We start from the raw sequence: 16,397 nt of genomic DNA, 5'->3' as shown, positions 1-16,397 counted from the left end.
TAAATTAGTTAGTAGGTGAATGGAGGAGTGTTCTCGCCTCCTCAATAGCCTTCTCCCAGCGAGGAAGCACAAGAGTATCCTACCTAAGTCCTTTGTGGAAGAGTTTTGAGATACGCCACACCCCCTTTGAATCAGCTGTTGTTTACTCAGAGGAGAAAAGCACACACATATTTAAAAACATTATGCTACTTATCCTTGTATCTATAAATGTCACAACTAGCTGAATGACTTTTTACAACTTTACACATTTAATTTGGGATTCCACCCCTATAAACGTAATTTGCATGAGTGATCTCATTTCATACATTTGTTTCCACATTTCCCTCTCCTCCCCCTCCCCAGTTACCTTTAACCTTTTTCAATAGGAGAGGACGGAAGATGAATTTTAGTATACCAATTGAGAATCTCCCATTTAAAGGGCAGCAGCCATACTGACAGTGTTCCCCAACCCCTCTCTGTTTTTTAACTGGTCGTTCAGAACAGCACCAATTCTGTTTAATTGAAGGTTAAACACTGTTTTTTTTCGTACTGAACGCAGCTCAGCCTGTATTGCATTGGCAGGTCACTGAAACAGTTACTTGCTGCCTTTTCCACATGCCAGGACAAATCTCTCTGTTTACCTGCAATCAGACTTTTTTTAATACTGCATCTGTCAGAGGTCTGGGCTTTTGGGATAGGTGGTACATCTCTCGTTTCTGGACTGCTGGATCATCAGATGCCTTGAGATGCATCCACCTGCAGTCGCGGAGGCAAGCCACCAGTCACTAAAACCTGCCTGTCACTAAACATATTATTCTGTACATAAATTCGTGCCTCTCCATTTAGCATTATAGAGTATGTTACGTTATGTTGGCCAAAACTTGTCCACAGCTACCTTTCGTCATTTAATTATTTTTGGGCTCATAACCAATGTCGATACTAGCAAATAGGATTTAAATAACTTAGTGTGAAAACTCTGTGATACAAGCACATTCCACGGGTAAGACTTTTTTTGATTGTTGATTTTTTGATAATGGCAGCCTTCAACTGGATCATTATTTTCCAGCTCTCCAGGTAGCTGGCTAAAAGGTGTGCATTTTTACTATGTGACTTTTTGCATGTGTGTGTGTGTGTGCTCACAGACTGTTCTCTCTCCCCAGTGCCAGTGGTGAGGCGTCCATGGAGAGTCCATCCTTTACCAACAAGGAGCCCATTTCCAGCTCTGCTGGTTAGTACAGCTGTCACACACGTGGACACATCATTCTCTAACACATACACACCCTCTCTGCATCTTGTATCTATCTCATAGTCTCTTTCATGGCCTCTCCCAAACGCACACATTCTCTTTCACGGTCTGTCTAATGTATTTTTCCTCTGTTTTTCTGTTCCTGTCTTTCTATCTCTACCTCCTGCTACTCATTATCTCTCCTTCTGTCTCCTCTTCTCCTCTGACATCAGTAGTAGTATGCAGCTCAAAGTAGTAGCATGCATCTGGCCTCCCCATGCCAATGTTTTAAGAGGCTTAGGCCAGCAATCTAAATGCCTGATCAAGGGAGCGTTATCCATGGTTTTTAGACTGTACTTTTAATTTTCCAACTTAATAACATTGTCATTTTTCTTTGTTATTCCCAGTGCTATATTAATAGTTTTGTCAAGAGGTGGCCCCAATCCCGTTGGATGACAGTCCCCCGTCCCATTTACACCCCCCCCCCCATCCCATTTACACCCCCCTTATAGATCCCTCCCTGTAGATCCCTACTCTGTTTATCATATATCCTGATGCCTAGTCACCTTACCCCTATACATATCTAACCCTACCACTCTACTATCCCTGCACACTATAAATATGGGTATTGGCACTGACCCTGCAACTGACCCTGTATATAGCTTACTTACTTTCTCGTGTGTTTTTGTTCTACTTGACTTTTTTTATTTTATTATATTGTACTACTGATATTGATCACTGCATTGTTGGGATTGCACAAGGAAGAAAGGCATTTCACTGTACATGTGAACGTGACAATAAGAACCTGATTATCTTTCTGAATTTTGTTAATGCTACAACCCTTACATTTTTCATACACAGTTAACTTTGTATATCACATTTTTGTTTATGCTGAATAATTTCAAATTGCCTATTCAGTCTTATCAGTATGCACAGTTGAGATTGCTCTCAGGTACAGTATACATCCTGTTCAAATATAACCCAAACACAACTATTGACTTATTAGGTCAGAGCCACAGTATGTCATTTCTGTCACTTGTTGTATCATACTATGGATTCTGTCCTATCACTCTAGGCAGAAATGACTCTTGATTGTCGTGTAACTAGTATACACATCATGCATTGCTTTATTCAATTTGTTCTAAGTATTTGTATGTGTGAAATCAAGATGTAGGATACTGTACATCCTTCAATTCGTATTTTATTATGACCGCAGCTCAATTGGTAGCCCAATGTAATCTAACGTAAGGTATCATATCATACTAAAGCAGTCGAACGTAATATATTATAAATGGGCCAAAGCTGGTGCAATCAAGACTTTGGATACTATACGTCTTACAATTTGTATTATATTGTACGACAGCTATTCCATCAATAGCCTAATGTAATGTAACCTAACGTAAGGTAGCATATCATACTAAATGGCATGGCACGGTTTTACGTACAGAATAATATGTTTAGTGACAGATACTACTGCACTGTTGGAGCTAGGAACACTAAGCATTTCGCTACACTCGCAATAACGTTGGCTAAATATGTGTATGTGACTAATAAAATTTGATTTGATTTGACAGGCGGGTTTTAGGGACAGGAGGCTCGACTCCAGAGCTGCCGCTTGATACTAGGATCGGATGTATAGGATGTAGTATAGGATGCATTCAGGGCCTTTCAGGAGGATCCTGTGATACCTATGGGGTCTTTGTTTGTTGACGGTTCTAGAGTGAGGGGGAATACTGTAGTGCTTAATACATGAGAGTAAAGTATAAATGTAATGCAGATTTTTCTACTATTCTCTAATTCAATGTATACTGAGATGTAGTAACAGTTCTAAAAAGAAGTCATTCCAGTACCCGTCCAAGCAGGTACACGGATGTCAGAAAGAATATCGTATGATGTGACGTCATTACGTTTTAACAATGTTTTTGCAAAGATGGCGGTGGTTGAGTGAATGGGACGATACAGCCCCTTTAGTTTGAAAAATAGATTTATTCTAAGGTATTTCAGTTTCTTTTCCGATAATCTGATTTAAATAGTTTATTTTCTGAAATTCCTTAATAAATATATTCTTATTAAACGAAGAACTAGAATGGTAATATGACACAGAGCAAAAAGAAGAAACGGGCGAATCGCAGTCTCCTGCTGGCGAAAAAAATTATTATCAAGGATGGAGGAACGGTGAGTTTCCACCTAAATGACAGTATTTGCCATCGTATTTCTTGAGATTAACTAGCAGCATGTGGTATGTCTACAATATGTCACATTTCGCGAGCTAGCTAGCTCCTGCTTGCTAGCGTCCGGGAAGTTCATCATATGCCTCTTCATAGTTCTCTCAAAAACAACATAGCTAACGTTAGCTAGTTGGCTGGCTAGCACCAGATGTGTGGCACTAGCTAGCTAAGTTAGCTAGCATATCAGTATCTTTGACAGTAATTTAGCTAGATGCCATCTGAGATGGACAAGTATTAGCTAGCTGACTAGCTAGGGAAGTAACTTTTAAACACTATTGTTAAAAAGGTGGCTAGGCTAATAGAGTTCCATAACCATGGGCAAGCTTTCTAGCTAGCCGTTTGTTTAGTTCAATGATGTTATAGTTAGTTATTCAGCAATATGGTAGCTAGCTAAATTCCTAACGTTGCTTACTGAAATCAACAACAACTAAAGTGAAATTTGCCAAGACTGCAACACCGCTACTGGCTCTAGTGTCAATTATGAATGTTGTGTAAGCAGGAAGATGCCCCACTGTGTATTATGGTGACTTATTGCTGAGTTGACCTTTTAATATATCTTCTTTGAAAGTAAGACAGTTGAGTATTACTTGTTTCTTGTTGACACACTTACATAGTTATTCCACTCTGTTCACCAGGCACAAGGTTTTGGAGCTCCCAGCGTGTACCATGCTGTAATTGTCATCTTTTTGGAATTTTTTGCCTGGGGCCTGCTTACAGCACCCACTTTGGTGGTATGTTGTCTTGTTTATGACCTATTATTTAATACAGTATGATTTGTTGGCTGCTGATGAAACTATGTTGAAGACCTTCTCCAATTTACAGTATCCACTCTCTGTTCCTGTCCCCTTCCAATCCAGGTCCTACATGAGACGTTCCCGAAGCATACGTTTCTGATGAATGGCTTGATCCAGGGGGTAAAGGTATGGTGTTTGAACATGTGCTATTATTTTGAACAGTTATCTTTCAATTCTGTTACAATTTTTTGGGGGGTGTGTCTTGCTGTATTACAGGGCCTGCTGTCTTTCCTGAGTGCTCCGCTGATTGGTGCCCTGTCTGATGTGTGGGGTCGGAAGTCTTTTCTCCTGCTCACCGTTTTCTTCACCTGCGCTCCCATTCCACTGATGAAGATAAGCCCATGGTACGATGGGTCCCAACCTGAGAGAGTTCATAGTTACTGAGATCACCATTTTAAAAGCTGAATCAAGTGTATTATTAACTGAGTGCCATATCCTGCCTCGGGTTTCAGGTGGTACTTTGCCGTTATCTCGGTGTCCGGTGTGTTCGCTGTTACATTCTCTGTGGTCTTTGCCTATGTGGCTGACATCACGCAGGAGCATGAGCGCAGCATGGCCTATGGACTGGTGTGTATTGAACATTACCTACGCAGTTTCTTCTAATCTTGTTTACCACAGCACCTTTTTTGATTCAGGGATTTGTGGTTCATTGCTAAAATAGTACATCATTCAGAACCTATTTGCAGATTTGTCCCTCTTAAACAAAGCAGAAATTATGCACAAAAAAAAAGTGAAACTACAATTTCATTCAAAGAGTAGTAGTAGCAGAGCTTGGCAGTAGTAAACCTTGTCTACTCTTGTTCGTTAGGTGTCGGCCACCTTTGCTGCTAGCCTGGTGACGAGCCCGGCCATTGGCGCCTACTTGGGCCGTGTGTACGGGGACGGCCTGGTGGTGGTGCTGGCCTCGGCCATCGCTATGCTGGACATCTGCTTTATCCTGGTGGCCGTGCCTGAGTCTCTGCCTGAGAAGATGAGGCCAGCGTCCTGGGGGGCTCCCATCTCCTGGGAACAAGCCGACCCCTTTGCTGTGAGTACCTGTCCACCTCTAAAGGCTCAGTCAGTTGATGTTATTATTTTGTGTAGCCATTATTAGTGTGCTTTCAGAACGCAAAATGATAAACCTCTTGAAAATGTGTGCTTCAGTTTGGCACTATGATCAGTGGTAGCAGCTAGAAATTTGGTGGGTCTCAAAGAGACCGAGGCGGAATATGGACATTTTTCATTTCTGTTTCATCACAGTCCTCCTGACTGCTGACGTTGGGGTCATTTAGAAATCCCAAAAAGGTTATAGGGGTAATGTGTGTCTGTTTTCAAGGGACAATGGTATCAACGGAATTGGTGGCGGGGGGGGTGGAGGCCGGTATTGTTTATGATTAAAAGAGGGCTTAAGAATAGAATGTGGTGAGAATGGCTGTGCTGCAAGACCCCCGCCCATGGTTCCCCTTAGGGAAACATAGCATCTGTTTTTGTGTTGACACTTTCAACTAGCTACTCATGTTACAAGTGGTCCTCTTCAGTCTTCCTATTTCCCTACAATAGCTCTATCACTTAAGCTACTGTTTTCATTCAAGTTCATAGAAGAACAAGACCACCTGATGTCGTATGCATTTGGGAAGAGAAACTTGACAAGTTCTAATGTGGTTAGTTGTAAACGTAACGATTCATGTATTTGGACCAACTTGTTTGGTACAGGCCATGTTAGTTTTACCTCGTCTTTAATTTATGCGCACTGTTTTCATAATTTCTCTATAGTAGGCTTTCAGCGAGTGGCGGTGGTTCTAATTGCACATTGGCACAAACGGTGCCCAAAACAGTGCAGGAATAGTACACAAAAAATAATATTTGATAAACACAATTGGATTTACCCAGAATAAGGAACAAACATTCATGGCGCATTTAGACCAGGATGTGGTCTTTGTCAGCCAAACCTGAACTTCCCCTAAGGTGGGTTGTTTGAAGGAGCCAAGGTGGTGTGTGTGTGTGTAAAAGGGAGAGGGAGTTCAACAGGCTGTTAGACAGATGCCAAATAGGGGAACAATTAACCTTTCATAATCCTCTATATTGCTGAGGGGCTGTACAACAACAGTTAAAGCTACATGGCACAATGTACAACAGCTACATGGCACAATGTACAGCAGCTACATGGCACAATGTACAGCAGCTACATGGCACAATGTACAGCAGCTACATGGCACAATGTACAACAGCTACATGGCACAGCGAAACAGGTCTTCCTCAGGCAATGTTGAGGGGGAAGGCTGACGTGTCGCTGAAATACATCAACATCACATGATATACCAATGATGATTGCAGGGTACTTACAGTGTCTTCAGAAAGTTTTCACACCCCTTGACTTTTTCCATATTTTCTTATTACAGCCTGAATTTAAAATGGATTCAATTGAGATTTTTGGGGGTAACTGTCCTACAAATAATGTCAAAGTGGAATTATGTTTTTTTTTTTTTTTTTTTTTTTTTAATTTTTTTTTTACAAAAATGTTAAGATGCAATATGTAGAACTTGCTCCACCATTTCCTGGTTGTTAAAATTCGAATAGTTTGTCTAATTTCAGTTTGTGACAAAACAAGTAGTCATTGTGTAGATAATCATTGTAGATCTACCGCTTCTTAGACTTGCTTTCGATACGAATGACAGATTTATAACACAGATTTCTATGAGAATTTGGTCAGGTCGCCCCAAAAATGACATATTGTAGCTGAAATGTCTTGAGTCAATAACTATTCATCCCCTTTTCTTAAGGGCCTAAATAGGTTAAGGAGTAAACATTTGCTTAAGTCAAATGATAAGTTGCATGGACTCTGTGTGCAATGATAGTGTTTAACATGACTACCTCATCTCTGTACCCCACACATACAATTATCTGTAAGGTCCCTCAGTCGAGCAGTGAATTTCAAACACAGATTCAACCACAAAGACCAGGGGGAGTTTCAAGTGCCTCGCAAAGAAGAGCACCTATTGGTAGATCAGTAAAAGCAGACATTGATTATCCCTTTGAGCATGGTGAAGTTGTTAAACTTTGGATGGTGTATCAATACACCCAGTCACTTCAAAGATACAGGCATCAGGGATTTCACCATGAGGCCAATGGTGACTTAAAAAAACACTTTGAGTTTAACGACTGTGATAGGAGAAAACTGAGGATGAATCAACAACATTGTAGTTACTCCACAATACTAACCTAATTAGAATGAAAAGAAGGAAGCCTGTACAGAATATGCATCCTGTTTTCGACAATGCACAGAAGTGATACTGGGAAAAAATGTGGCAAAGAAATCTACTTTTTGTCCTGAAAGAAAGTGTAATGTTTGGGGATAAATACAACTCATTACTGAGTACAACTCTCCATATTTGCAGGCATAGTTGTGGCTGCATCATGTTATAGGTATGCTTGTAAACGTTACGGACTGGGGAGTTTTTCAGGTTATAAAATAAATGGAATTGAGCTAAGCAGAGGCAAAATCCTAGAGGAAAACCTGGTTCAGTCTGCTTTCCACCAGACACTGGAAGATGAATTCACCTTTTGTGAAACCCCTGTTGTAGGTGGTTATGTGTTGGTGTAATTCTAGGTCTCCTGACTCTCCGACGCAGACCAAAGCTGTTTTGTAACTCTACTTCTCTAGTTTGCTCTCTTGGGTTGAGACCCAGTTCTCACAATAGGCCTCCTTTCCGACCAGGAGGAGTGGTTGGGTGTTCTTGCACATCATATCGTTAACACTTGTTATCACCTACCGTCCTCCTAACCCCTTTTTCTTTCTGTCTCCAGTCTCTAAGGAAAGTGGGCCAGGATTCCACTGTGCTGCTCATCTGTATAACAGTGTTCCTGTCCTATCTCCCTGAGGCTGGCCAGTACTCCAGCTTCTTCCTCTACTTACGACAGGTCGGCAATGTATACTGTCAAATACATAAACGGACGTGTAAGATGCGCGTCAGATGTCAGCCCATCCCCCTATTTCCATTATCAATGTAACTGAGGTCAAGTCCCCTTCATAGTCAGAATATAATTTGGTAGAGTTGTCGAGGGATTTTGACTATGTAGCTCATTCAAAGTATACAACCAAGTTATCATATTTTGCTTGGACCCCTGCTCTTTGCTGCTCACAGTTAGGCCTGTATATATATATCCTTGATGATAGGCATACTCATTTTGTTTCACTGGCAGTACAATCACATTTTCGCTCTCCTTTTTTTCAGATTATGGGATTTTCACCTGAAAATGTTGCAGCTTTCATAGCTGTTCTAGGACTGCTTTCAATCATTGCACAGGTTAGTTGTCATTAACTATTAACATAACTATCATTACATTAATTATATTTATGTTTATATATATATAATGTGTGTGTGTGTATATCTATCTCACACACACACACAAAATTATGTGGACACCCCTTCAAATTAGTAGATTTGGCTATTTCAGCCACACCTGTTGCTGACAGGTGTATAGAATCAAGCACACAGCCATGCAATCGCCATAGATAAACATTGGCAGTAGAATGGCCTAACAGAAGAGCTCAGTGACAATCAACGTGGCACCGTCATAGGATGCCACCTTTCCAACAAGTCAGTTTGTCAAATTTCTGCCCTGCTAGAGCTGCTGTTTCTTCTGTTATTGTGAAGTGGTAACGTCTATGAGCAACAACGGCTCAGCCGCGAAGTGGTAGGCCACACAAGCTCACAGAACAGGACCACCGAGCACTGTAGCATGTAAACATAGTCTTTCCTCAATTGCAACACTCACTACCGAGTTCCAAACTGCCTCTGGAAGCAACGCAGCACAATAACTGTTGGTCGGGAGCTTCATGAAGTGGGTTTCCATGGCCATGCAGCCGCACACAAGCCTAAGATCACCATGCGCAATGCCAAGCGTCGGCTGGAGTGGTGTAAAGCTCGCGGCCATTGTACTCTGGAGCAGTGGAAACTCGTTCTCTGGAGTGATAAATCACGCTTCACCATCTGGCAGTCTGACGGAAGAATTTGGGTTTGGCGGATGCCAGGAGAACACTACCTGCCCCAATAAATAGTTCCAACCGTACAGTTTGGTGGAGGAGAAATAATGTTCTGGGGCTGTTTTTCATGGGTCGGGCTAGGCCCCTTAGTTCCAGTGAAGGGAAATCTTAACGCTACAGCATACAATGACATTCTAGATGATTCTGTGCTTCCAACTTTGTGAAGGACCTTTGCTGTTTCAGCATGACAATACCCCCCATGCACAAAGTGAGGTCCATACAGAAAAGGGTTGGTGAGATCGGTGTGGAAGAACTTGACTGGCTTGTACAGAGCCCTGACCTCAACTCAATTTAACACCTTTGGGATGAATTGGAACGCCGACTGCGAAGCCAGGCCTAATCGGCCAACATCAGTGGCCGGCTCTTGTGGCTGAGTGGAAGCACATCCCTGCAGCAATGTTCCAACATCTAGTGGAAAGCCTTCCCAGAAGAGTGGAGGCTGTTACAATATATTAATGCCCATGATTTTGGAATGAGATGTTAGACAAGCAGGTGTCCACATACTTTTGGTCATGTAGTATATATCTATATAGTTATTCCATTCTCTGCTATGTTATAACAACTTTTGGTTTGGCCATATAACAAGGACTTTCATTATAGGCATTATGAACATTCCAATAAAGTGTTTCTAATTGTTATTTTTTGTTCCCTTTGTAAGACTGTAATATTGAGTTTACTCATGCGTTCCATCGGGAATAAGAACACCATCTTGCTCGGCCTTGGGTTCCAGATACTGCAGCTCGCCTGGTATGGGTTTGGCTCCGAGCCATGGTAAGCTTTTTCAAGGCGACTCAAATCATTGAACGCATCTGATGATTCAGTTCAGTGATAGATACTCTTTACAGTGATAGATACTCTTTAAAGTGACTATCTCTCCACAGGATGATGTGGGCAGCAGGGGCTGTAGCAGCCATGTCCAGCATCACTTTCCCAGCAATCAGTGCGTTGGTTTCTCGCACCGCTGAGCCAGACCAACAAGGTTTGTACTTAGTTATAACTTTATTTTGCAACTTTCTTTGATTTGTCTTTTGGCAGGGTCATAAATGCAAATGAGAAATGGTTCTGTTAAAGGGGCAGTTAATCAAAATGACTTATTTTTTTCCTTACCTTGAAACCAGTTAATGCTTAGCCATAGACCACTTTTCAAGGTAAGGAAATAAATATGTACTTTTGCAGAACTATCCCTTTAACTTACCTTGTGAATTAAAAGTTGAATAAAATCGAACTAATACGAAAATTATTTTGGCGCTCATCCCACAGGGGTGGGCCAGGGGATGGTGACGGGGATCCGAGGTCTGTGTAACGGCCTGGGGCCGGCGCTCTACGGCTTCATCTTCTACATCTTCCACGTGGAGCTAGATGCACCCCCAGACGGCAGCCAGGACACGCCGGTCCACACTCAACCCCACCTTCAGCACCTCCCACAGGTTAGTCCCCAACCCCAAACTTTTCTCCTCCTCCTCATAGTTTTGATACGCAGCCTGAACCCGACGAGGCTTGAATTTGGGTGGAGTTCAACAGCCAGCATACCTCCTCAAAAGTGACCAAGCAGTTCAACAAGGCTCTATCGCTGTCTTAAAAGTGGCTATCATTATTTAGGCACTATGCAATCTTAGAGGTTTGTGGCCACTATTTAATGTTAACTAGTTACCAAGTATTTACGTGACTGTTTTTGAATATGCTTTGTACAAGTGTAACCCTAATTTGTTAAGCATTTTCCTAATTTTGTCAAATTGTACCTCTCTTGTACCTTTTTATTTCCCCCTCTCCTCAGACGTCCATCATTCCTGGCCCACCCTTTCTCTTCGGAGCATGCTCAGTGCTGCTAGCACTCTTGGTGGCCCTTTTCATACCAGAGCACCCCCACCTGGGCCCCCGGCCTGGCAGCTGGAAGAAGCACAGCTCGCCCCACGGGCACCCCCACAGCCCACAGCCACCCGGGGAGGCCAAAGAGCCCCTACTGCAGGACACAAATGTGTAACACAGACCTGTCTACTCGGCCTGACTCCCCCCTCTTCAAAACCACACAAAGCAAGAGAGCTCATGTGTAGGTGTAGTAAACAATCAAAAAGCTATATTAAGAGTTACCACTATATATGTATACATAGGAATATGTTTTTTTTTAAAGAAAGTTCTATCCAAAGGCACTATTTGCAATGGCTTATATTTATTCATTTTTTTGTTTTTCCTCAAACTTTTACTTTTAGTTTTTCTTCAACCGTTGTTTTGATGATATTGGACAGGGCAATGCTCAACTCAGGGACATACCTGTTGGGCTGTTTCTGAACACAGTGTGTTCCACAATCAGAAGAGGGAGTCTCTGCACAAAAAACAACAACTTAGAAAGAAAAAGAAGCATCAAAAAAGACTGGTTAGTCCTCTAGAGTTGGGCCTTCAGCTTTACGGAACTGTGTGTGAGAAAAATGACAATGCGGGGCTGAATCGGAAATCCAGTTGAATATTCCCCCAGATCTCTGCATAAAACAGCCTTAATCCACAAACTAACCACGGAATGTGAAGACGCGATGGACTTGGAATGGTACAGCTGAATTTTTAAAGCACCTTTGTTTTGATGCTTATATCAAACTGCTGCCTATATGAATTCCTACTACCACTTCTTCAGACTGACTGGTGCCTCAATTGGGGTGGGATACTTTTTGGCGGGACCACAAGGAGATATCGTATCAACCCCTGCTTACTCTTTGACATCACAGAATGTGACAGATTGGCTTGATATTTTGTCTTTTATTCTCATTTTGTTCATGTACACGGCCAAGTTCCTGACATGTATGGATCGTACAGTTACAGAAAATGATCATACAAGAAGGGTTTGCCTTTAAAAAATATCTCATTTACACGAAGGACACCCTATGTCAGACAACACGTTGCATAGTTACGGAATCCGTAGATCCATCTCGTGGCCTTCTAAAAACCTTTTCACTTGTACAAACAAAATATGTTCTCGTTTTAACTTGCTTATTGACCAAATACCAAAAGTACATATTGAATCATGAAAGTTGTGAAAGTGTGCTCTAGCTATTTATGAGTTGGTGTTCTGTAAAACAGCAATTTCTTGAAATACTGTATGCAGTTTTTTTCTTTTCCATGTATTGTCATTGTTTTGCTGCCTTTTATTTTCAATATTACATTTGTTGACTGACCTTGTAAATATACAGTAAGTATACAACCATGCATTTCAATAAAGTGGAATATTTTGATGGATTTATGGTTGGGAAACTTAGGTAAAGGGAACATTGAGCTAAATCCAAACATGAGATACCAGTATGATGAATCTTGAAGTCAATGCATTTTAGGGTTCCACCCGCAGCCTTTTATTGTACACTATCTGATAGGATACACACTTATCAATATAATTTAGCATGTTTTGCTGTGTTGGGCAGCAGGCTGTAATTGACGACAGGTGAGATGGACACATTGCTGGCAGTTATTTCACCAAGAAAAAGTTACATGTCACGCTATATTTCTAGTTTGTCTTCAAATGGTTCTGTAGGCTTGATTTGGCAATGCAACTATTTGAGGAGATCCACAAGATGCAACTTCTGTTTCAAGACAACAAACCAACAGATTTAATTGCAGTTGATCAGAGGCTTGACCACTGACATTTTTGGAAAACAAAATTTTAATATACATACATATACAGTGCCTTGCGAAAGTATTCGGCCCCCTTGAACTCTGCGACCTTTTGCCACATTTCAGGCTTCAAACATAAAGATATAAAACTGTATTTTTTTGTGAAGAATCAACAACAAGTGAGACACAATCATGAAGTGGAACGACATTTATTGGATATTTCAAACTTTTTTAACAAATCAAAAACTGAAAAATTGGGCGTGCAAAATGATTCAGCCCCCTTAAGTTAATACTTTGTAGCGCCACCTTTTGCTGCGATTACAGCTGTAAGTCGCTTGGGGTATGTCTCTATCAGTTTTGCACATCGAGAGACTGAAATTTTTTCCCATTCCTCCTTGCAAAACAGCTCGAGCTCAGTGAGGTTGGATGGAGAGCATTTGTGAACAGCAGTTTTCAGTTCTTTCCACAGATTCTCGATTGGATTCAGGTCTGGACTTTGACTTGGCCATTCTAACACCTGGATATGTTTATTTTTGAACCATTCCATTGTAGATTTTGCTTTATGTTTTGGATCATTGTCTTGTTGGAAGACAAATCTCCGTCCCAGTCTCAGGTCTTTTGCAGACTCCATCAGGTTTTCTTCCAGAATGGTCCTGTATTTGGCTCCATCCATCATCCCATCAATTTTAACCATCTTCCCTGTCCCTGCTGAAGAAAAGCAGGCCCAAACCATGATGCTGCCACCACCATGTTTGACAGTGGGATGGTGTGTTCAGCTGTGTTGCTTTTACGCCAAACATAACGTTTTGCATTGTTGCCAAAAAGTTCAATTTTGGTTTCATCTGACCAGAGCACCTTCTTCCACATGTTTGGTGTGTCTCCCAAGTGGCTTATGGCAAACTTTAAACAACACTTTTTATGGATATCTTTAAGAAATGGCTTTCTTCTTGCCACTCTTCCATAAAGGCCAGATTTGTGCAATATATGACTGATTGTTGTCCTATGGACAGAGTCTAACACCTCAGCTGTAGATCTCTGCAGTTCATCCAGAGTGATCATGGGCCTCTTGGCTGCATCTCTGATCAGTCTTCTTGTATGAGCTGAAAGTTTAGCGGGACGGCAAGGTCTTGGTAGATTTGCAGTGGTCTGATACTCCTTCCATTTCAATATTATCGCTTGCACAGTGCTCCTTGGGATGTTTAAAGCTTGGGAAATCTTTTTGTATCCAAATCCGGCTTTAAACTTCTTCACAACAGTATCTCGGACCTGCCTGGTGTGTTCCTTGTTCTTCATGATGCTCTCTGCGCTTTTAACGGACCTCTGAGACTATCACAGTGCAGGTGCATTTATACGGAGACTTGATTACACACAGGTGGATTGTATTTATCATCATTAGTCATTTAGGTCAACATTGGATCATTCAGAGAACCTCACTGAACTTCCGGAGAGAGTTTGCTGCACTGAAAGTAAAGGGGCTGAATAATTTTGCACGCCCAATTTTTCAGTTTTTGATTTGTTAAAAAAGTTTGAAATATCCAATAAATGTCGTTCCACTTCATGATTGTGTCCCACTTGTTGTTGTTCTTCACAAAAAAATACAGTTTTATATCTTTATGTTTGAAGCCTGAAATGTGGCAAAAGGTTGCAAAGTTCAAGGGGGCCGAATACTTTCGCAAGGCACTGTATGTATATATTCATACCCATAGGTGCAGTTTTTACACAGAAAAACACTTCAGCAGCAATCATATCCTGACATTCAAGTGGAGCAATAACCATAGTAAAGGTGTTAAGACTGTTCATCAATGAGCTGGTGATTCCTCGTTAACCATTGAAAAGGGTAACTTCTCAAATGGCAGCTTTTCCTGGGCAACACTATTAAGAATGTTTTCACACTGGCTCAAGTGTCATTTGGACCAGGGCTTGAGTATTTTAATTTTTTTATTTAACCAGGAAGGGCTCATTGAGATTTGAAATCTAATTTTCAAGAGATTCCTTGCCAAGATAGGCAACACCAAGTCATAACACAATTACAGACAGACATGAACAACTACAGGTAATCTAGTAAAAAAAAACAGAATTCACAGGAGAAGAACAAAATACCCAGAGATGGTTGTCCATCTGGAAAGTTCTCCCATCTCCACAGAAGAACTCTGGAGCTCTGTCAGAATGACCATCGGGTTTTGGTCACTTCCCTGACCAAAGCCTTTCTCCCCGGATTGCTCAGTTGGGCCATGCGGTTAGCTCTAGGAAGAGTCTTGGTGGTTCATTTCGATGAGACATGGTGAAGCCCCAAAATTTCCTACCCTGGAAGCTGTGTTTCAGACATAAGTGGATGGCTGCAAATGTTCTGCTTTTAAACTCGGACAAAACAGAGATGCTTGTTCTAGGTCCCAAGAAACAAAAGAGATCTGTTGAATCTGACAATTAATCTTGATGGTTGTACAGTCGTCTCAAATTAAACTGAAGGACCTCGGCGTTACTCTGGACCCTGATCTCTCTTTTGACGATCATATCAAGACTGTTTCAAGGACCGCTTTTTTCCATCTACGTAATATTGCAAAAATCTGAAACTTTTGTCCAAAAATGCAGAAAAATTAATTCCATGCTTTGTTACTTCTAGGTTAGACTACTGCAATGCTCTACTTTCCGGCTACCCAGATAAAGCACTAAATAAACTTCAGTTAGTGCTAAACACGGCTGCTAGAATCTTGACTAGAAACAAAAAAAATATCACATTACTCCAGTGCTAGCCTCCACACTGGCTTCCTGTCAAGGCAAGGGTTGATTTCAAGGTTTTACTGCTAACCTACAAAGCATTACATGGGTTTGCTCCTACCTATCTTTCCGATTTGGTCCTGCCGTACATACCTACACGTACGCTACGGTCACAAGACGCTGGCCTCCTTACTGTCCCTAGAATTTCAAAGCAAACAGCTGGAGGCAGGGCTTTCTCCTATAGAGCTCCATTTTTATGGAATGTTCTGCCTACCCATGTGAGAGATGCAGACTCGGTCTCAACCTTTAAGTCTTTATTGAAGACTCATCTCTTCAGTAGGTCATATGATTTTAGAGAGGAATGGAAAATTTGATATAAGCCGATAGTTTTTATATTTTCTGGGTCAAGGTTTGGCTTTTTCAAGAGAGGCTTTATTACTGCCACTTTTAGTGAGTTTGGTACACATCCGGTGGATAGAGAGCCCTTTATTATGTTCACCATAGGAGGGCTAAGCACAGCAAGCAGCTCTTTCAGTAGTTTAGTTGGAATAGGGTCCAGTATGCAACTTGAAGGTTTAGAGGCCATGATTATTTTCATAATTGTGTCAAGAGATGTTGTACTAAAACACTTGAGTGTCTCCCTTGATCCTAGGTTCTGGCAGAGTTGTGCAGACTCAGGACAACTGAGCTTTGGAGGAATACGCAAATTTAAAGAGGAGTCCATAATTTGCTTTCTAATGATCATGATCTTTTCCTCAAAGAAGTGCTGAACTGCTGAAGTGAAAGCCATCCTCTCTTGGGGAATGCTGCTTTTTAGTTAGCTTTGCGACAGTATCAAAAAT

General features: G+C 41.4%; 1 protein-coding gene across 2 annotated transcripts; it reads left to right on the top strand.

The window, feature by feature from the left end:
* The first annotated feature begins 3,060 nt into the window (after nucleotides 1-3,060).
* LOC110524107 (hippocampus abundant transcript 1 protein) lies at nucleotides 3,061-12,471 on the top strand. 2 transcript variants are annotated; one of them, XM_021603454.2, is made up of 12 exons: nucleotides 3,061-3,379; nucleotides 4,068-4,163; nucleotides 4,290-4,352; nucleotides 4,443-4,570; nucleotides 4,679-4,793; nucleotides 5,035-5,253; nucleotides 8,010-8,123; nucleotides 8,438-8,509; nucleotides 9,908-10,020; nucleotides 10,131-10,228; nucleotides 10,510-10,676; nucleotides 11,024-12,471. In XM_021603454.2, exons 1-12 carry the CDS (start codon nucleotides 3,299-3,301, stop codon nucleotides 11,228-11,230), a joined length of 1,473 nt encoding a protein of 490 aa, XP_021459129.1. In that variant the 5' UTR covers nucleotides 3,061-3,298; the 3' UTR covers nucleotides 11,231-12,471. The 2 variants fall into 2 exon arrangements, with proteins under 2 accessions (XP_021459129.1, XP_036833822.1); XM_036977927.1 differs by lacking the exon at nucleotides 3,061-3,379 and adding an exon at nucleotides 3,417-3,443.
* Nucleotides 12,472-16,397: the final 3,926 nt, after the last annotated feature.

This window comes from Oncorhynchus mykiss, chromosome 5 (assembly GCF_013265735.2).
Source record: "Oncorhynchus mykiss isolate Arlee chromosome 5, USDA_OmykA_1.1, whole genome shotgun sequence".
In the NCBI taxonomy this organism is placed as follows: Eukaryota; Metazoa; Chordata; class Actinopteri; order Salmoniformes; family Salmonidae; genus Oncorhynchus; species Oncorhynchus mykiss.
The sequence above is the reverse complement of the archived record's forward strand: the minus strand, read 5'-3'. Positions and strand labels throughout refer to the sequence as shown.

What these genes read in the sequence shown, in the direction of transcription:
- LOC110524107 (XM_021603454.2), top strand. Translation starts at nt 3,299, where the DNA reads ATGACACAGAGCAAAAAGAAGAAACGGGCGAATCGCAGTCTCCTGCTG. An exon ending in AACAAGCCGACCCCTTTGCT is followed by an intron (nt 5,254 to 8,009) that starts GTGAGTACCTGT and finishes TTCTGTCTCCAG; the next exon opens with TCTCTAAGGAAAGTGGGCCA. An exon ending in GGGTTTGGCTCCGAGCCATG is followed by an intron (nt 10,021 to 10,130) that starts GTAAGCTTTTTC and finishes ATCTCTCCACAG; the next exon opens with GATGATGTGGGCAGCAGGGG.